General features: G+C 35.9%; 4 protein-coding genes across 4 annotated transcripts; 1 reads left to right on the forward strand and 3 right to left on the reverse strand.

Annotated features, from left to right (window-relative positions):
- The first annotated feature begins 2,206 nt into the window (after positions 1-2,206).
- At5g41760 (UDP-galactose transporter senju) lies at positions 2,207-4,422 on the forward strand. Its single transcript, XM_011189124.3, has 4 exons — positions 2,207-2,306; positions 2,387-2,504; positions 2,585-2,771; positions 3,293-4,422. The coding sequence occupies exons 1-4, from the start codon at positions 2,222-2,224 to the stop codon at positions 4,064-4,066; spliced, it is 1,164 nt and encodes a 387-aa protein (XP_011187426.1). The 5' UTR covers positions 2,207-2,221; the 3' UTR covers positions 4,067-4,422.
- Positions 4,423-4,575: 153 nt separating this feature from the next.
- Positions 4,576-5,063, reverse strand: LOC114804361 (gametocyte-specific factor 1). The gene has a single exon (XM_029042295.2). It carries the CDS (start codon positions 4,916-4,918, stop codon positions 4,667-4,669), a length of 252 nt encoding a protein of 83 aa, XP_028898128.1. The 5' UTR covers positions 4,919-5,063; the 3' UTR covers positions 4,576-4,666.
- A 1,916-nt stretch (positions 5,064-6,979) lies between these two features.
- Positions 6,980-8,381, reverse strand: LOC105215297 (eukaryotic translation initiation factor 3 subunit H). Its single transcript, XM_011189125.3, has 3 exons — positions 8,221-8,381; positions 7,302-7,979; positions 6,980-7,237 (listed from the first exon to the last, which is right to left on the reverse strand). The coding sequence occupies exons 1-3, from the start codon at positions 8,296-8,298 to the stop codon at positions 6,980-6,982; spliced, it is 1,014 nt and encodes a 337-aa protein (XP_011187427.1). The 5' UTR covers positions 8,299-8,381.
- Positions 8,382-8,522: 141 nt separating this feature from the next.
- LOC128920144 (pharyngeal muscle protein 2-like) lies at positions 8,523-10,876 on the reverse strand. Its single transcript, XM_054226685.1, has 2 exons — positions 9,773-10,876; positions 8,523-9,610 (listed from the first exon to the last, which is right to left on the reverse strand). Exons 1-2 carry the CDS (start codon positions 10,457-10,459, stop codon positions 8,606-8,608), a joined length of 1,692 nt encoding a protein of 563 aa, XP_054082660.1. The 5' UTR covers positions 10,460-10,876; the 3' UTR covers positions 8,523-8,605.
- Between the last annotated feature and the right edge of the window lie 10,347 nt (positions 10,877-21,223).

Raw genomic sequence — 21,223 nt, forward strand, 5'->3', positions numbered from 1 at the left:
GACAATGTAAAATAAATATAACGGGGGATCGCGGGGGACATTGAAGACGCAGACTAATTTCACAAAAAATAAAAATCACGTTAGTCTTAATTAATTTCACAAGTTAAAATAAATACCTTTAGCTTCAAAAGCCATTAAAAATAATCTTGATTCGTTAACCTGAACAATTACCAGAACAATTTGAAGTGCGTTGTTGCTGAGAATTAAAAAAAAAATGTCTGATGTGCTTTAAAAAATACAGTTGTTCGTGCGTTTAACTCTATTTTTAGAAAGTACCGTTAGATTTTTGGGAAAACCCGGTTTGAAAATAAGAAGTTTGGACAATTTAGAGGCCATCGGTTTACATTTTGTCAAACAATCGAGAAATGGATTTTTTGATTTTTGGTTCGGTGGAACCACTGAACAATTGAAACCTTACAACGATTGTATTTAGTCCAATAAGCAATAATTTTTTTGCAAATGTAACCAATACAAATGTTAAGTTTTCTCATCTCTACTGCGTAGCCTTTGTTTTTAATGCTTTGTTCTATCAAACCAAATTTGAGCAACAGTAAGACGACAGTCAGTTTATTCACGAATATAAACATATGGGCAAATATCGGCAGCTACACTTAACATTTTTATTATCTTAAAACATTGACAAATACACTGATAACACTCATAAAGGGGGGATCGTGGGGTAACATAACTAAATGTCTATTTAAACATGAAAATTACGTTAAAAAAAAATACACAAAAAAAGTATAATCAATCAAAAATACACAACAAATAATAAATCAATAAAATTAAATTCACTTATCATTCCCGTCCTGCTTTACGGTGCAGAAGCTTGGACGATGTCAACATCAGATGAGACGACACTAGGAGTTTTCGAGAGGAAAATTTTGCGCAAGATTTATGGTCCTCAGAACATTGGCAACGGCGAATACCGCAGACGATGGAACGATGAGCTGTACGAGTTATACGACGACATTGACATAGTTCAGCGAATAAAAAGACAGCGGCTACGCTGGCTAGGTCATGTTGTCCGAATGGACGAAAACACTCCAGCCCTGAAAGTGTTCGATGCAGTACCCGCCGGAGGAAGCCGAGGAAGGGGAAGGCCTCCACTCCGTTGGAGGGACCAGGTGGAGAGCGACCTGGTTACACTTGGGATCTCCAACTGGCGCCGAACTGCAAAGGAGAGAGACAGGTGGCGCACTATCGTCGATTCGGCTATAACCGGCTAAACGGTTGCAACGCCAATCACATACATCACAATTTCACAAAATGAATTTATTAAAGTAAATACCTGCAACAATAAAATTCTTTTTAAATAATCAAAATCGGACCTCTCTAGCAAACGTTTGACCACTTTGAAATTCAATTTTGTTTTCATGAAAAGCTAACTTAGCGCAGTTTCGCTACAAAATTGAACAGTTGATCACGCTTTGCATTCTATTTTTAGAATGTCCCGTTAGATTTGCAGTAAAAACCGGTTTGCCATGAAGAAACTTGGATATTTTAGAGACGATTTGGTAACTTTTCAGAAATTTTTGTTGTTATGAATTTTTTGAATTTTGTCCTATGGGCGCAACCACTGTGCAATGTAAACAATTTGCTTGTTCGTAATAAGCGGTTGTCGTTAAAACGAATATTCGTTATTTCGGAAAACTACTGTAATTATTTTATATATATTTTAACTACTATTTTAAATTTTCGAATTATAATCTTGTATGCACAACTAAATTCTCCATTTTGTCGAACATCAAAAATGCGTTATAAATTTATACAACTTGCCAGATGCTTTCAAATTTTTATTTTCATTCCGCTCTTCAAATGGCATTTGTTAACACTGTACACCCACACAAATATTGTTAATTTGGCAGCACTGCACACACACAAATCAGCTGCTCCAATTACCTTTCAGTTGAGTCAATTTAATATTTTCAATTATAAAATTTACGATCGAGAGCTAGTTCTTAGTAGTTAGTTTGAAAGATAAGCCATAAAAGTGGATGTAAAATGAAAAAAGGGAAACTAACATTGAGAAATAAACATCGATAAGCTTTCGAGAACGTACAAAGTGTTATTAATGTTGTCAAACTTATTAGCACAACGGATGTTGTTTTTGTTTGGAAAGATAAGTGTGAACCGCAGTATACATATATACCAAAGGGTGAACCGAAGTAGGTGCAAGACGTAACTTGTGAGTCTAATATAACGATTGATAAATATCAAAATGGGTACAAATTGGCGAGAATTATTTCCAACGAAAGTCACTTTTGTTATATTTTTGCTATACATATCGTTGTTCATTGGACAAGGTAAGTAAAAATAACAATTTATTGGACATGTTTATATTTATTATATTTTATGTTTTTTTTTATTATATATGATATTACAGGTATATTCGTAACCGCCTCACAAGAATCCAATAACTCCTACAGCTATAATACAATTACCGTGGTACTTCTTACCGAAATATTAAAACTTGTTGTATCAGCTAGCTTGTATTGCAGAGAGTACGTAAATGCACAAGAATGAAAATTATAATTATGTGTTTAAATAATTACCATTTCATAATTTTATCTTTGCAAACCAGAAAAAAATTCATCAATCTACTGCAGGATGTCCGAAAGGATTCAAATGTTATGATGCTATACTTCGTTCCTGCATTTCTGTACTGCCTCTACAACAATTTAGCATTTGTCAACTTGTCGACGTTTGATCCAACTACATATTACCTACTCTTACAACTACGTGTCGTGATAACTGGCATTCTATTTCAGGTATGTCAATAAATGTTCAATGTGATATATTTCACTTCTTGGAAAATGAGCTGAAATATTTTGTGTTTGCATATGTTGGTATTTCCAGCTGTTGTTAATACAAATAAAAAAATATACAATTTTTAGACGCGTTATTAAAACCAACTGAAAATTTACTAGCAAGTTAATATCATAATTTAAAATATACATATGTATGTGTAAACATATTTCTACTTATATCATATACAAAAGTATTGTTGGAATAATATGAAAAATTGATTGTGGTATCTATGTGCATACGCAATTTGATACAACTTTCTTAACGAATATCTTTACTATCATGTTGCCATGTAAACAGTTGTTGCAATTTTTATCAAAGTGTTTAGCACTTTACTAAATTAATAACTAATATCTCTGATATATTGAATATGCTGTCAACACGTCAACACAAACATGTTGATGTTGCACCAACTACAATGTTTGCACTTACATTGACAACATACAAAAATACAATGAATTATAAATTCTACTTTCGTTTTCAGATAATTTTTAAAAAATACCTGACACGTCGTCAATGGGTGTCGTTACTGTTGCTTACGTTTGGTTGCATGCTGAAACAAATTAATCTGAATAGCTTATACGGCGACACAAATGACGATAGCGAAGCCGCTGCAGTTCAACAAGTGAGTCTGGGCAGCACCGCTGCTACGGCACCGAAGGTGAGCGGAAAGAACATGTCTGGTTTCGATTTTAGTTTAAGTGCACTCCTAATATTGGCGCAAACAATATTCTCCTGCCTTGCTGGCGTTTATAATGAATATTTGTTGAAGGATAAAGGTGCTGATGTGAATATATTTGTACAGAACGTATTTATGTATATAGATTCGATTGTGTGTAACGTCTTAATATTATTTCTGAATGGGCAATTGGTTGGCGCATTCACGTGGGAAAGTCTGCACGCCATTTTTCGTTTTAATGTAATTATAATCATAGTCAACAACGCCGCAATCGGTATTGTAACTAGTTTTTTCTTGAAATATATGAATTCGATTGTAAAGACTTTTGCCAGCGCCTTAGAGTTACTATTTACCGCTATACTCTGTTATTTCCTCTTCGCCATACCCATTTATATTAATACCGCGCTTGCCATTGCTGTAGTATCGTTTGCTATATATCTATACTCACAGAGTCCGGTTGTCAACACAGGCAAAGTACGCCCAATAAATAAGATAAGCGAGGCTACATTAACAGCTCAAGATAAACGCAAGTTGTTAGACTCGGATGGTGAAACTGATCTGGAAATGGATATAGTGTAGTAAGCACGATTATTTTACCTGACACCGCGTAGAGTAATTTACTGGCTTACAAATTGTGAGTGATGAGTGACAGCCTTTAGTGTAGATTGTAATTAAATATTAAGATGTACTTTAGTTTAATATTTTGATATGAATGTGCAAATTATAAAGAACATAATTTAAGGCTTTAAATGTGTTAATTAGTGTTTATTTTAACAATGTTCAACTGAAAACTTTTCTCAAAGAAAAATACGTTCAACATATAGTTTCATAATCTGGTGAACTAATATTTTTAAAACACATTTTAATTATATACTATATTGGAAAGTATTTACGAATAATATGTTAAACCTAATTCGATAAGACTTACATATTGACCAAATAAAATATTTTCAAAATACCGCAATTCCTGCATACCTATATTTTATAAATTTATAGTGGGTTGATATTTGAGTTTCGTGTAGGCGTTGAAGATTTAAAAACTTAAATCTAAATTAATTACTTTTGTACGATAAAAAAACAATTTCAACTCTGATATATCACTTTATCTTTTATTTAATGTAAGGTAAAAAAAATGATTTTTGGTTTATTTAGTTGTGTAGTCACATCTACACTTGTCATTTATGCTTGTGGTCTGCAGCTTTCCGCCAATCTTTCAAATTCGGAATTATGAAAATGAAAGTAGTCACGACATTTTTCCAAGTGTGTTTCCATTGTTCCGACAGGTACCAAATGTGTTGCATTATACATGCATTGATCCAAAGGAGGTCCATGATAATTTTTGCGGCACTTCATCATATGGGCTGGCATGCGGAAACGAATAATTCGATGCGATTTATTATAAGGGCACAAAATAAACTCTTCTTCATCCATTTTACTTTGAATAGTTCCAAATAATTTAGAAAAAATATAGTTTTGATGTCTAAAATCTCCAACTGTAAATAAATTTTTGCAACTGATGCGCTGTTTGCAATTTGAGTCAGCTGACAGCTGTTGTCTCTTAAAGAGTTGCCAAGCTAACTTACACAAAGTAATAAATAAAAGAGTTCAAATTCAAATTAAAACAAGTAAGGAAGGACTAAGTTCGGGTGTAACCGAACATTTTATACACTCGCAATATATTTATTTAATTTTATTAATATAATACACAATTTGTCCCACAAATCTCGATATATACATATGTATAAGTTTGAACTAAACTTTGAAAGTTTGAAAACCCTAATATTAGGTATATGGGAGCTAGGGGAAGTTATGGCCTAATTTCACTCATTTTTGACTCGGAGACATATTATTAGAAGAAAAATATTCCATTTGAATTTCTTGAAAATATCTGAGAGACTTACCTATATTTTCGGTAAAAAATTTATTAGAAGCACTGAGGTCCTCGATGCTACACTATAAATGCAATATTTGTGCAAAGTTCTGTTCCGATATCTTCACTAGTGCTTACTTTCAATATTGTAAAGTAAACGATTCAGATCGACTTCACACTTCTGGTACATGTGAAGTAGTCGTGGTTGAGAACCGATTTGGCCTATTTTCATAACATATCATTGGAATGCCAGAACACATATGTAAGTGGGCTAAGCCACACTTATTTAAAATTTGTGTGCCAATTTAAATGCAGCCCTTCTGTACCATCTTATAATGAAATTCGAGATTTCTGGTGTTTTTCTTCACTGAATTAAAGTATTTTTAGTAGTTTCCTACATAACCTTTGTATGGGAGGTAGGCATGGCTATAATCCGATTTCCTCCATTTTTGGACTGTATAAGGTAGTATCTGAAAGAAACAACTCTAGAGAGTTTGGTTGATATAACTTTAACAGTTTACGAGATATGTACAAAAAACTGTGTAGTGGCGCCCACTTCTCCCACAAAATTATAGACAAATATGCCCTTTCATAGTGCGATCCTTCGGACCAAATTTTACTTATACCTTTATTTATGGCGTGGCATTATTCCGATTTTATTATCTTCTTCCTACGTGTACCAATTTTAATCAAGATATCTAAATTTTTAGTCAAGTTACAGCTTGCACAGACGGACGGACGGACAGACATCCGGATATCAAATATAGTCGTCACACTGATTACTTCGGACTCTATACCAAATTCTTTTAGTTTTAGGTGTTACAAACAACCGTTATGTGAGCAAAACTATTATACTCTCTTAGCAACTTTGTTGCATGAGTGTATTAAAACTTGTATACCTTATATATGCAATCGTATGGATTAAATGGATTTTATTAATTCAATGTTATTACTTTGTGTTTTATTATGTTAATAGAATCATAACATTAGTATAAACTAAAAAACTTAAAACTTACTAATGCAATGAGGGTTAATCGTTCAACAGCGGTTGACCGGTAAAATTCAGGTCAATTCAGGTAGCGTATAACCGACTATTGTGAGAATTGATAACATTAGTGATATATTAGACGGAAACTACTAACCGTACACTTAAGTACAGTACTCATCGATATATTAACTCGACGCATATCAAATCGTGATATTAAAATTTATGATATATTCGTCAAAAAACGAAAGGAAGACAGACCTTTCAGGGATTATATTGTCTTAAACTGTTTGTTGTAAGTGTGGAATCGCTAACAAATGCCGAAATGTATTCACAAATGTCTTTCTTTTATAATTTTTGTTTTTGTAAACATCATTAAGCACTATATCTGATAGACACTGTAAAATGCTAGTAATATGTGTCTATAAAATAATTTTTAATATAAAATGCTACGTGTTGGCTTTGTTCGGTATTAAATGTATATTTATGTAAACTTTGTATGCTAATACAACAAAATTTACCAATTTCTTGTGCTAAACTATTATTTTACCAAGCGAATTTTTCTTATACAAATGCCAATGTTTATATATGTTTTTTGTTGTTGTTTCCCCAAGCACAGGTATCTAAAGGTATCAGGTTATTTAGAGTCCTTGGCCTCCTTGGCGTTTTGTAATGATTGCGTAATAAAAAGTTTGGCCAAAGATTGTGAACAAAATTGCGATATATGTTGTGAATAGGTATTAATTTGTCCCGAATTAATTGTGGCATTAAGCCTAGGTGGAACTGGAAGTGGTCGGAACTGTTTAAGCACTTCTTCTTCTGGAATCGGTGATTCGCCCTTAGAGCTCCGCACGACGTTTTCGGCTGCTTGTTTTGCTAAAGCGCGGTGCTTCTCCTGTTAAAGAAATAACAATATAACAATTAAAATTTGCTTTTCATTCTATGCTTAATTTACTTACAGTTTCTTGTTTGAACACTACTTGTTGATATTTGTTGTAGCGTATTGACTCTTGGTATAGTTCATCAACACGTTCAATTAAACAACGCATGTGATTTTCCAAAACTGAGGCTGTACCCAAATCCAAAAAGTTTTGACCCTGCTCCTCCGGCAACATTTCACCCAACTCGCTCATCATTATATTGGTGAGTGGAGAATTTTTAATAACGATTGGTATCTCCACAAAAAGGCTTTCATAGCCAACCTTCAAGTTGCGAAGTGCATCAGGTGTAAAATCTCCATCCTTATACATTTGAATGGCTTGTGGAGTTAATCGATAGGCCTTCAAACATAGAAAGCCTCGACCAGACTTTTGTGTGTCGTAGATGACAACAACGGACTCCTCAATGCTAGTTTGGTAATGGTATTGTGACTCAAGCAAAGCCATTGAAAGGAAATTTCCTACATCCGAGCTTTGATACCAGCCAACATGGAAATGGTCAACATTGACACGTCGTAAACGCCGCATCATAGTTAACTGATACATTTCTTCATCCATAGTTTCATCACCGCTTTTCGGAAAGGGGAAACAGTTGGTAATTTCCAAACATTTGTCCACGACCAAACCCAGTAATGCACCTTGTGCTAAATCCATATTACTCGACTCCTCATGGCAATGTTTCACCATTTTCATCACGGCCTAGAAGAAATGCATTGATATAAAAGGTGTGTTTAAAAAAATATCAAAACAAAATCTCTACAAAATATTGGCAACGCTAAAATACGCTGTCACCGCCCGCAAAAGCAAACGTGTAAAATTCTGATACCACTACGACTGTATGGTTCACTTTCACATTGTTTTAGAACATATTTTAACAGCAATCATTTATATTTTATGCACACAATATAGCAAACAGTATTTTCTCAATAATTTCACTTACCAAGCCATCGCATTGTACGTAATTAATGGTATTATCCACTTCTTCTTGACGACCACGATTACCTCCACGGCTTGCCATTTTTATGTCAAATGCAAAAGAAAGAAAGGAGAGAATCTAAATATGACGCGAGCTTGGCTGTGGTTTCTCATCAAAATATGAACAGTGCTGCCAAATTAACTGTTTATCACAAGTTGCCAGTTGCCTTCACCGCAGTTTAGCAACACAACCATGTGGCTCCCAAACTGTCAATGTATTGTAACGGATTTCCAAAATCTGTCGTTTACTCCAAAACTCTACCCTGAGTTCGATCACTGGATTGTCAAATCTAGTTTGTTCTGGTGCTATTTTCGTTACACTGCCCTCCACTTAAGTCTGATCGTCCCGATTAGACATACTTCCAGAACCAAACGCTTAGCATTTCTTCCCCTAATTCGTCTTCTAGGACACTGTCGTCCTCCTTAACATTCCTTTTTCCATTGGCATTATTCCTAAATTTTAAATCATTCCGTAACCAAAAATTATACTCGCAGTGGTCTACGCCGTTGATTCCAGGAACATGGATATATGGAGATCCTCTGTATCTATGACGATACCTGTCCACCAGCTTTCTAAAATGCTCTTCCAAATTTCGGATGAATCTTTCCACCATGATATCGGATCGTGGATGTGATGCAACTTCAAATATTTTTCGGACACTTTGCTTCTGGCACATCTCCCAACTTTTGATGTCTACGTCCACCATCTCGTCAGTCTCTTGGCTTAGAATTGGGTATTTCTCCGTCCTAGCCATCAAACCACTCCTGTTTCCTGATTTGCTGGTAGGTAATTGACCAGCTACAACCATGGCAAATTGCTCCAATGGCGTTCCCAAACTGTACTGCTTCATCTGACCATGTCTCTTGGAACTCGACATCTCATTTGCAATGCAATCTCTCATTGATTGACGACAACCAACCCAACAAAACTGATTCCTCAACTTTCCCAAGGTTTCCGTGATTCTTATGTGCTCTTCACTTGGACCTTTGCGCATCTCGTAGCAAACTTTAGGCGATCTTTCATTTCGAACAACCACGAGAGATCGGGAGCAGTATCCTCCTTTGCCTTTCCACACTCGATATAAGCAACCAGCGACCAACTTGAAACTGTTCCACTGTGCCTTTGAGAATAGAGGTTCTGCAGACATTTCTTCATTCTTTGAATGTTTCACAACTGGAGCTTCATCTTGAGATTCTTGTTCCTTCATATCACAATCTTTTGTCCATGACACGTCTGTCTTCTCTGGGATCACATGCGTCGATTTATACACCTCCTGTTCCTTCAACTGTGTCAACACCTGTGCTGAAACCTGCGATGGTATACCCTCTCCATGCACTTCCAGCTGTGTTGACACCTCTTCTCTTTGTAAGGTCACCTCCATCGACTCCTCCTCTTTCAGCTGTGAGGACACCCCATTCACTTCCAATTGTGATAACAAAATCTCTCCATGCGCTTCCAAAGGTCTTGACAATCGCGCCTCATTCGCTTCCTCGTGCGCTTCCAGCTGTGTTAACACTTCTACTCCTTTTGAAGTCACATCCATTGGCTCATCCTCCTCCTCTTTTTCCAACTGTGAGGATACCCTATTCGCTTCCGACTGTGTTGACAAAATCTGCCCATGCGCTTCCAAAGTCCTTGACATACACGCATCATTCGCTTCGGTCTGTGTTAACAACTCGTCTTGCGTTTCCAGCTGTATTGACACATCCGCTTTATTTGAAGTCTCGTCCATTGATTCTTCCTTCTGCTTTCCTAACTCTGAAGATACCCCATTCGCTTCCAACTTCTGCTCTTTTAACTGTACCGATATTTGAGCTGATATCTGCGTTGATAGCTCTGTTATTTGGTCCTTTATTTGTTGGGACAACTTTGTTGTTAAGCGTGTGTCCTGGTCTTCAAACAATGACAACTGCTGGGCTTTCATCTCTAATGACTGCGCCTGGAACTGTGACGATATTACAGACAAAAGTTTGCTCATGTCCAGTACCCCTGATGAACATGGAATCTCTTCCTTTTCCTCAATTTTCGTTGTTGATTCCTCTAACAGCGATTCAAAAACAAATTCGGCCACGTTGATGTTTTCTTCTACCATCGCCTCTCGCAAACGAGCTTGTAACTCAGCTTTCAACCCATTCGTTGCTAGGCCTCGTTGTTCCAACTCCTTTTTGAGTTGTGGTATCTTTAAATCGTTGAACTTAAACATTATCTCCTATGGAATTTTATTTGTCAATCCCACTTCTGACACCAATTGTAACGGATTTCCAAAATCTGTCGTTTACTCCAAAACTCTACCCTGAGTTCGATCACTGGATTGTCAAATAAAAGTCACACATTAATGGCTATACACTAATCTTTATTTCTATTTCCTTATAACTTAACACTTTAGTACTCAATACTCTACTTTATAACTCTAACTTATAACTTGTTTACACTTTGCTCGACAACTCTCTCCTTAGAATTGTCCTCACTCGACAACTCTCTTATCAGAAATGTGTCTTGCTGCCAGCCCGGCAGCCCTTATATAGTCGATTGCTAGCATGTTATCGTCACTCGAACATTCTGGCAACTACGAATATCGATGTCTAGATAGATCTGGCAAGTTATCGATTTCGATTGTCAATTCTAGTTTGTTCTGGTGTCATTTTCGTTACAGTATAGAAATAAATTTAAATTTGGTCATTCAAGAAAAATAAACTTGGTCATCGAAGCAAATTAATATCAGGGAACAGTTAGGTGTACATATATGCTCAATCAACTTAGGAAGTACATCTTGTTTTAAAGAAATAAAATGGAGCTTTTAGAATTATATAACGTAGCTATGAATTGCACTCACAAATCACTTGTCTGATTTCATTATTATATCGGGTATATTGATTAAGAAAAGCTCTATACTCAAGAGAGTATAATAGTTTTGTTCACATAACGGTTGTTTGTAACACCCAAAACTAAACGAGTTAGATATAGGGTTATATATACCAAAGTGATCAGGAAAAGTGGAATGTCCGTCCGCCCGTCCGTCTGTGCAAGCTGTAACTTGAGTAAAAATTAAGATGAAACTTGGCACACTTATTTCTTGGCACCATAGGAAGGTTGTTTTCGAAAATGAGCAAAATCGGACCACTGCCCACTTTGGGGAGGTGGGCGTTGCCCCGCCCCCAAATATGTTTTTTGTACATATCTCGGAAACCAATAGAGCTATATAAACCAATCTTTCTGCAGTCGTTTTTTTAGCCACTTTCCATACAAAGGTTAGGTTGAAAATTACTAAAAGTGACTCACTAACGAAAAACGTTAGAAACACTAAATTTCACATAAGAAATGGCAGATAGAAGCTGCACTCAGATTTTTTACAAAATGGAAAATGGGCGTGGCGTCGCCCACTTATGTGTCAAAAACTATATCTCAGGAACTACTCAACCGATTTCAATGAAACTTGGTTTGTGATAGTTTCCTTACATCCCAATGATATGTTGTGAAAATAGGCCAAATCGCTGCACAACCACGCCTACTTCCTATATACCAGAGCTTTGAAGACGATCTGAATCGTTTACATTACAATATATAAAGTAAGCACTAGTGAGGATATCGGTGCAGAACTTTGCACAAATACTATGTTTATAGTGTGGCAGCCCCATTCTAAAAATCGCCAAAATCGGACCATGTGTTTTTAAGGCCCCATATATCGAACACGAGGACCTCGGTGCTTCTAACCTAATATTATGGTTTCCAACTTTCAATGGACTTTATACAATATATATGACGAATATGTGGGTCAAATTGTATATTATTAATACTTTATTTATATTAATAAAGTTAAATATATAAATTGCGAGAGTATAAAATGTTCGGTTACACCCGAACTTAGCCCTTCCTTACTTGTTGTTTTTTTAGTTTTTCCTAGCTTTTTCCACATTTTTGCTCCAGAAAAAGCTTAAATTTAAAACAAAAAAAAAACAAGTTAAGGATATTCAAGAAACCGTCGCCCAATCATTTTTAACACGTTTCCGCAGCTGTATTCCTTTTTATTTTAAATTTAACTTTTTCTGGAGCAAAAACGTGATCCTTTAATTTTTTTAAAAATTCGATCAAGTGAAGCAAAAAAACGGCTGGCTGGATTAATTTGATTTTTTGTAGGGTTTTTGTGGACATATTGAACTGTAAAAAGGCACACTTAACATTAGTGGTCGATATTTTCGATCTAGCTCTCGATTTTCCAAAAAACCACCAAAAGCCCTTTTTGTTGCATTTTGAAATTCATGTGACAATAAGAAAAAAATTTTTTCGGAAAAGCAATGGCTAGTCGTTAATGAGAATTCATTCAAGTTCTTGAAACCCACCTTTAACTTTCTGTGCGATTATTGGTTGCTGAGATATCGATAATAAAAGACAAAAGGATCCTTTTCTATTTGAAGACCGATATCTCGGCTTCGTATCGAGGTGTGCAAAAAACAAATTAATGCTAAATGAACAAAATATCCGATCCTTATAGTAGTTAAGCTAAAAAAAATTTTTCCACGCCCGTAGATCAAAAAGAAAACTAAAAAATTTTGAAAATTTTTTTGTTGCTGGTTTTTCTACGATTACTCAAAAACCGCAGAGGTTAAAAATTTTTAAAGTTCTAATCCAAAAACTAGACACTTGGAGCTATAATTTCCTTCTTTGTCGATTTCTTTCGAAGTTACGGCCTGTTGAAATTTGCCCAAAAATTTGGAATTTTTTTTATCCCTTAATTATTTCCAGTAATGTATAAAAATTATCAGGGTGACGAGACGAGTCAAAATCCGAATGTCTGTCTGTCCGTCCAACGAATAACTTGGGTAAAAATTAAGATATCTTGACGAAACTTGGTACATATATTCCTTGTCACCCTGAGGAGGTTGGTATTGAAAATGGGCGAATTCGGACCATTGCCACGCTCATAAAATGGAGAAAACCAAAAACTTATAAAGTGTCATAACTAAGCCATAAATAAAGTTATAAAAATAAAATTTTGTATAAAGTATCGCCCTAGTAAGGCCCCCCCCCCCCCCCCTACGATAAGAGGTTTCAATTGCATAGAGAAAACGAAGAGAGAAAAACTTAGGATTTTTTTATGAAACCTCTATATTATAGTTTTTGTCCCCTTTATTTATCTTCTCACTTAAGGGCAAGTCATTTAATACATATTTTATTACTTTTTCGACGACCAAGGTAAATACATCGGCCAGGGGAGAGACGTAAAGTTTATGGTAGATAATTATTTTACCAAAAGCAAAAAATTAATTTAAAATAGTAGTACAAATTAAAGGTACTCTCTTTCCTAGATGAATAAACCATAAAATTAAAATAACAAATATATAAAATCACTCTCTATCCTAAATAAACGAAACAAATATTAAATATAAAATCTTAAGATCTTTCAAAAACATTTCTGACTTTTTAAAGACGTAATATATCCTCTGCCCTTTCAAAAGAAGTTTTGGCGTATGCACCGCTTATGCGATTATAGGCGAATCTATTTGAGCGCACTAGTCATCTCTCCGTTTTGCTGTTTGGCGCGAATTGGAAATACCAATAGAAACCAGGTCACTTTTAACCTTGTTTTTCCTAAGGAATGGAGGATTTACTGTTCCTCTGCTTCCACCAGCGGGTACTATATTGAACACTTTCCAAGCTGAAGCGCTTTCGTCATTCGAACAACATGACGTAGCCTCTGTCTTTTTATTCCCTGAACTACATATGTCAGTGTCGTCGTCTATAGCGCATCGTTCCATCATCTGCGGCATACGCCGTTGCCAATGTTTAAGGGACTATAAATCTTCCACAAAACCTTTTTCTCGAAAACTCCTAGTGCCGTCTTATCAGATTTTGACATCGTCCATGCTTCTGCACCATAAAGCAGAACGGGGATGATAAGGGACTTGTAGAGTTTGGTTTTAGTTCATCCAGAGAGCACTTTAACATTTAAATGTCCACTCAGTCCAAATTAGCATCTGTTGGTAAGAGCGATTTTGCGTTGGGCTGCCAGGCTAATATGTTTGGTTTTGTTGATGCTGGCGATGGCTGGAGGTGGGGAAGGGGTCATGTTCAGAAGTTCACTCAAGAAAGTATCAAGACTCAAGCAGCTCACGACTTCCGGTCCGGGTGTAATGATGAATAGCATCTACCCTGGTTTCTAACTTTCTCCCCTGGCAGTTATTTTGCCAGGGAAAATACGGCAGGGTAGAGACGTTTTCATGAAAAATTTAATTGTTTTATTTGACTGAATTATTTTTTGGGTTAATTATTTATTTCACTTTAATTATCACAGTATTAGTAACTTAGGACAATAAAGGCAAATAAATTAAATTAATACGAGGAGTATACGTTATATGAATTGCCAGGGGAGAGACAAAATCAGCTTTTGAATCCAGTACACCGCACGATCGGGGCGGAATAACTAAAAAACTACAGCGTTCAAACGGATTTCGCGATTAGTATTGTTAACATCAGGCTGAAATGAGCCCATGAGCACTTTTTTCAATGCGATCGTCTTTGAATTTATGTCGCACAAGCGGAACAAAATTTGGCAAGGTAGATACATAAAAAAATCGGGACAAAAGTTAATTTTAAAAATTATATGAAATAAACAAAATAATTCTGTTTTTTATTTAACAATAATTAATTTTAATTATTTTACTTCCGGTTGAACTTAGTTTTGGTTTAGCATCTCATACAAAATATATATGTATTGTCCAAAAGTTAAATGAAAAGTAGCAATGGGACAAGCCAAGGGAGGGACTTTTTAGACTTTGAAAGGAATTTCAGAAAAAATTGCGTTAATTATGCAGTAAGTAGTAATGTTATTTAATACATTACATTAATATGATGTGATTCATTTAAAAAAAAATAGCAACATAAGGACAAAAAAATACTTTAAGCTGATTGCCGCACAAGTTACCTCTTATCGTAGAATCATCTATAAATCTCGCAAACCCATAAAGCTATATAAACCAAACTTTCTGCAGTGGGTTCCCTTACGTGCCCCACCACACACCATGAGAATAATTGAAATCGGATAATAACACGCTCACCTCCCATGCAAAGGTTAGGTTGAAAATTACTAAAAGTGCGTTAACTCACTAACGAAAAACATCAGAAACACTAAATTTTACAGAAGAAATAGATTCTCAGATTTTTTTACAAAATGGAACCAATATGAAAAGTACTCGTCCTATTTCATCAGCCTATATAAATTGTGTGTTATCTTTATAAAAATATAGCAACGAATTGCGAGAGTATAAAATGTTCGGTTGCACCCGAACTTAGCCTTTCCTTACTTGTTTTTATTTAAAATTTCAAACATATATGTACCTAATCAATAAATTAGTAAACGTTTTTAATTTCGAAATATAAACATGATTTTTTACTAAGCGATTTTTCATTTCGTTGCTGCATCATTTTAGCTGTGAGCCACTGTAAGTGCGCGCTTCGTCTGCTGTTAACACATAACTCCAACGCTCGATATCTCGTAAACGGTGCGAGATATCAATTTTTTTTTTATTTTTTAAAAAGTGAATGTTTAAGTGCCTTTCCCGCTTAAGTGACCACATTTTGCGATATCGCTGTTTTTTCTCTAAATTTACATATAAAATTCCCGGCTTAAGAGCATCCGCTTTCATCCACGGAGAAGGCCGGAATCACTGCAGCAGTGAAGTACCTTTTTTTCGCGCCGTTGGAGATCGACTATAACTTAAACAAGTAAGGAAGGGCTAAGTTCGGGTGTAACCGAACATTTTATACTCTCGCAATTTATTTATTTAACTTTATATTATATAATACACAATTTGACCCACATATTCGTCATATATATTGTATAAAGTCCATTGAAAGTTGGAAACCATAATATTAGGTTAGAAGCACCGAGGTCCTCGTGTTCGATATATGAGGGCTTAAAAACCTTTGGACCGATTTCGACGATTTTTAGAATGAGGCTGCCACACTATAAACATAGTATTTGTGCAAAGTTCTGCACCGATATCTTCACTAGTGCTTACTTTATATGTATATTGTAAAGTAAATGATTCAGATCGTCTTCAAAGTTCTGGTATGTAGGAAGTAGGCGTGGTTGTGAAGCGATTTGGCCTATTTTCACAACATATCATTACGATGTAAGGAAACTATTATAAACCAAGTTTCATTGAAATCGTTCCTGAGATATGGTTTTTGACCCATAAGTGGGCGACGCCACGCCTATTTTCCATTTTGTAAAAAAATCTGAGTGCACCTTCCATCTGCCATTTCTTATGTGAAATTTAGTGTATCTGACGTTTTTCGTTAGTGAGTTAACCCACTTTTAGTAATTTTCAACCTAACTTTTGTATGGGAGGTGGGCGTGGTTATGATCCGATTTCTTTCATTTTTGGACTGTATTAGGAAGTGGCCAAAAAAACGACTGAAGAAAGTTTGGTTTATATAGCTCTATTGGTTTGCGAGATATATACAAAAAACTTAGTAGAGGGCGGAGCCACGCATACTTCCCCAAAAAAATTACATCCCCATATGCCCCTTCATAGTGCGATCCTTCATACCAAATTTTACTTCCATAGCTTACAAGCCATAAGCTTAGTTATACCTCTTTATGACTTAGTTATACCTCTTTATGAGTTTTCGGTTTTCGACATTTTGTGGGCGTGGTAGTGATCCGATTACGCCCGTCTTCGAACTTGACCTTCTTATGGTGCTAAGAAATACGTCTTTCAAGTTTCATCAAGATATCTTAATTTTACTCAAGTTACAGCTTGCACGGACGGACGGACAGACATCCGGATGTGAACTTTACTCGTCACCCTGATCATTTTGATATATATAACCCTATGTCTAACTCGTTTAGTTTTAGGACTTACAACCAACCGTTATGTGGACAAAACTATAATACTCTCGTAGCAACGTTGCGAGAGTATAAAAACAAATGAGAAGAGATATGTAACGATATAAACAAAAATTCAAGGGTCCTTGGATACCAGATTGTAATGAGGAAATTCGGTTCGAAACTGCCAGCTCCACAGTTAAATGCTGCTCCTATGGAGCATATCATGGGCACTATGTTCCCAACCCATGATTTGGGAAGAAATTAGTCAGAGTATACGCAATGAACCCAAAAGTATTGAATTTTGACTCGTGACTCCATACTACGTCATCCCAAAACGAGTCAGGTTCATCAGCGTATTTTCTTGGAAATGTACGCCTCTTTTGTCGATTCATCAGAGGTATTAAATGTTTTTGTACCCATTCTTGAAAGGTGAGCGTGGTCCCGTCGCATCATAGAATTTTTATAAATATGTATCCAAACTTACTAGCGTCCTTCCTATTATACAGTAAGGAAATAACGGATAATAACTGCAAGCTGCAACTTGAGTCAAAATTGAGCTATGTATCTTGATGAAACTTGGTACACGTTTCGTAAATGGACGAAAACGTCGATGTATAACTAAAGCTATAAAGTGAAGTTTAGTACAAAGGATCGCAATTTATTTTAGGAAAGTAGGTGTGGCCCCGCCACACTCTTTGTATATATCTCGTAAACTACTAAAACTATGTAAAATAAACTCTAGGGTCATTTTCTTTAGGCACTTCCTTAACCTGTTTGGAGGAACTTATATTATAACCACGCCTACCTCCCATACAAACATTATGTTGGAATCTACTAAAAATGCTTTAATTCAGTAAAGAAAAGCGCTAGAAACCATAAATTTCATGGTAAAGATGGTACAGAAGGGCTACACATAAATTTGAATTTGGCGTGGCTCCGCCCACTTATGAGTGAAATACCATATTTCGGAAACTACTAGACCAATTTCAACGGAATTTGGTTCATAATACAGTTGAACTTCCCTAACTCGAATCACCATAATCCACAAAAAAGTTTGAGTTAGAGAGATTTCGAGTTATAGAAGGTTTCTGTAATTTTGTTTGTTGCAGTTTGCTATTGTTCGGCTCTGGGCGTCTGTACACCATGCCTTTGTTACATGATTTATGCAATCCATAAGTGTAATATCAAATTTTTTGTTCGTCTCCATACGATATAGGGACTATTTTAAAATTATGAATCGATAGTTAAGTGAGTTTGAGTTATGGAAGGGAATGTGTTTGAAAAATTACTTTTTAACGAAATTGCCAATTTAAGAGTTCGAGTTATGGAAATTCAACTGTTTAAGGAGGCAAAGTTATTAGTTTCTATCGCTTGACTTGACTTAATAATCTATATTTACCAAACTAAACTATATACCTACTCCAATGCCTTTCCCATATGATTCTTATATCGATGAAATTGATTGACAAGTTTTTAATTTTTTTTTTACTTGCATATGTCTATTTTTTTATTTCCGGCGATCGATTACAAACAACTAAGTGCTCTATTTATTTAGTTCATATTTTGAAGTGGATACATTTATTTGTTCACTTTATTTATGAATTTATTTTGCGATAACAAACTAATGTATAAAAAATGTTTGTTTGTGTTAGTATACTTTGATAGTCATTCGGACTTTAAATAGCCGCAGTCCGTTTAGTAATTCATCACTTTTCTCTAACAACGAACTATATCAACATGAAGACTGCCGCAATTATTTCTGCTGTGCTTTGTGCATTTTTGCTGTGCCACAGCACATCAGCTTTACACCTCGTTAACTCCGAAATTGAATCTGCTCACTTAGAACAACCATCAGATCTTAGAGAAAATAATCGTGACATTACAATCGAGGGCGCTATTCAATCCAACGCACACATCGAAGTTCCGGAAACGGTTGCCAAGGATTTATTAAAAGCTTTGATCAAAGCTTTTCAACACATGAAGGTTTCTGGCGAGGCAACTGCTCAGGGCCATCTGAGTACGGCTGAAGTGGAGCCGGCCAACAAAGTGAGTGAGGCGCAAGGTCGAGTCTCTTGTGATTCGGGAGCATGCAGTTTGTACTGTCTTCAAATAGGACGTCACGGTGGATATTGCAGCGTTTGGGGGGCCTGCATGTGCGTGTAAAACACAGAATATTTTAAAAATATATGGATATGAATTGATATATAAAGCATTTTGATTAATATTTTTCATTCTCAGACATCTTATTTAATAAAAAATCTATTACAATTAAACTGCGTGTTTTGAGGAAATTTTTATTTTCATTTAAAAATTGTCGAAATCGGACTTTTGTAGCCCCAGACATGGAATATTTATAAACGCTGAGCTCTAACTGGCTTTATACCAGAAATAATTTTTTGAAATGCGTAACATATGTATATTAATGAATTGATGATATCGACATATTTTCCCCATAATAATGTGGCGAGTTGCTAAAAATGTCCTAGACACCAAATATCTAATATAAGAATTAAGAAACTTCATTTTACTTTGTACCTTATATATCGTTAAGTGAACATGTTATCTCATTTATACAGAAATTTCGTGCCGGAAAGGGTGAAACATATCCTAGAATGCGTTTAGCAATAAGTTATTCGGTAATAAATATCACACGTCACTAATATTGTGAATAGGGTGATTTGTATTATTTAGATGGTACAGAGGTAGATTATTCTAAGAAAAATATTCCCTCTGGATTTTCTAAAAATATTTGAAAGATTTACCGATTTTTTCTATAAAAATTTAGGCATTTATGTCTCGAGTTTCCTCCACTGCATTATTTTTACAAAATTGTATTCCAATCTTTATATTGGTTCTTGAGTTATATATAAAGAAAAAGTGAACGAATCAGATAGACCTCAAAATTTTTTTATATCGAATATTTCCTGAGATATATTTTTTGACATTTAAAGTGAGCGGCGCCATTTTCCATTTTTTATACAAATTCCAGTTCTCTTTTATTTCATTGTGATGAGTGGTTTTGAGAAGGGGAATTCCGTTTTATTCCCCGTCCCCTCATCGTAAAAATACGATCTGAGATGAATTTTCAACGAACGAGCTTTTTCTTCGACATATGTAGATATTATTATACCCTTATATATCTCAACCTGTTATATAAACCGCTTCAAGCAATTATAGCCGAATCCACCAGAGCGCGCCACTCTTTCCTCCTTTTTGCTTTTTGGCGCCAACTGGAAACACCAAGTGAAGCTAGGTCACTTTGCACTTCGTCTTTCCACCGGAGTGGGGGTCGTCCTCTTCCGCGGCTTCCTCCAGCGGGTACTGCATCAAACACTTTCAGAGCTGGAGTGCTTTCATCCATTCGTACAACATGACCTAGCCAGCGTAGTCGCTGTCTTTTTATTCGCTGATTTATGTCAATGTCGTCGTATAGCTCGTACAGCTCATCGTTCCATCGTCTGCGGTATTCGCCGTTGCCAATGTTCAGAGGACCATAAATCTTACGCAAAACCTTTCTCTCGAAAACCCCAAGAGTCGTCTCATCGGATGTTGTAATCGTCCACGCTTCGGCGCCATACATCAGGACGGGAATAATGAGCGACTTGTAGAGTTTGATTTTTGTTCGTCGAGAGAGGACTTTACTTTTCAATTGCCTACTCAGTCCAAAGTAGAACCTATTGAAAGAGTAATTCTGCGTTGGATTTCAAGGCTGACATTGTTAGTGTTGTTAACGCTGGTTCCCAAGTAGACGAAACTATCTACTACTTCAAAGGTATGACTGTCAACAGTGACGTGGGAGCCAAGACGCGAGTGCACAGGAGATATTTCGTCTTGTCCTCATTCACCACCAGATCGACATACGCCAGCAGCTGTACACTCTTGTAGAAGATTGTACCTTCTCTATTTAGCTCTGCAGCTCGTATTATTTTTTCCAGCAATTGATTGAAGAAGTCGCACGATAGTGAGTCACCCTGTCTGAAGCCTCGTTTGGTATCGAACGGCTTGGAGAGGTCTTACCCCATCCTGACGGAGCTTTTGGTGTTGCTCAACGTCAGTTTACATAGACACCTATATTTAGCAGAAAAGTGTGTTGGACGGATTATTCAGACACAATTTCCAAATTTACCAGATAAATTT

The sequence above is a fragment of the Zeugodacus cucurbitae genome, chromosome 3 (genome assembly GCF_028554725.1).
Source record: "Zeugodacus cucurbitae isolate PBARC_wt_2022May chromosome 3, idZeuCucr1.2, whole genome shotgun sequence".
Taxonomy (NCBI): Eukaryota; Metazoa; Arthropoda; class Insecta; order Diptera; family Tephritidae; genus Zeugodacus; species Zeugodacus cucurbitae.

Excerpts from the sequence above, each read along its gene's own strand:
- At5g41760 (XM_011189124.3), top strand. The coding sequence starts at position 2,222 with ATGGGTACAAATTGGCGAGAATTATTTCCAACGAAAGTCACTTTTGTT. Across the intron at positions 2,307-2,386 it reads ATCGTTGTTCATTGGACAAG|GTATATTCGTAACCGCCTCA; the intron begins GTAAGTAAAAAT and ends ATGATATTACAG. Across the intron at positions 2,505-2,584 it reads GCTAGCTTGTATTGCAGAGA|AAAAAAATTCATCAATCTAC; the intron begins GTACGTAAATGC and ends TTTGCAAACCAG.
- LOC114804361 (XM_029042295.2), bottom strand. The coding sequence starts at position 4,918 with ATGGATGAAGAAGAGTTTATTTTGTGCCCTTATAATAAATCGCATCGA.
- LOC105215297 (XM_011189125.3), bottom strand. The coding sequence starts at position 8,298 with ATGGCAAGCCGTGGAGGTAATCGTGGTCGTCAAGAAGAAGTGGATAAT. Across the intron at positions 7,980-8,220 it reads ACGTACAATGCGATGGCTTG|GCCGTGATGAAAATGGTGAA; the intron begins GTAAGTGAAATT and ends CATTTCTTCTAG. Across the intron at positions 7,238-7,301 it reads TAGTGTTCAAACAAGAAACT|GAGAAGCACCGCGCTTTAGC; the intron begins GTAAGTAAATTA and ends TTTCTTTAACAG.
- LOC128920144 (XM_054226685.1), bottom strand. The coding sequence starts at position 10,459 with ATGTTTAAGTTCAACGATTTAAAGATACCACAACTCAAAAAGGAGTTG. Across the intron at positions 9,611-9,772 it reads TGACTTCAAAAGGAGTAGAA|GTGTCAACACAGCTGGAAGT; the intron begins GTGTTAACACAG and ends CAAAGAGAAGAG.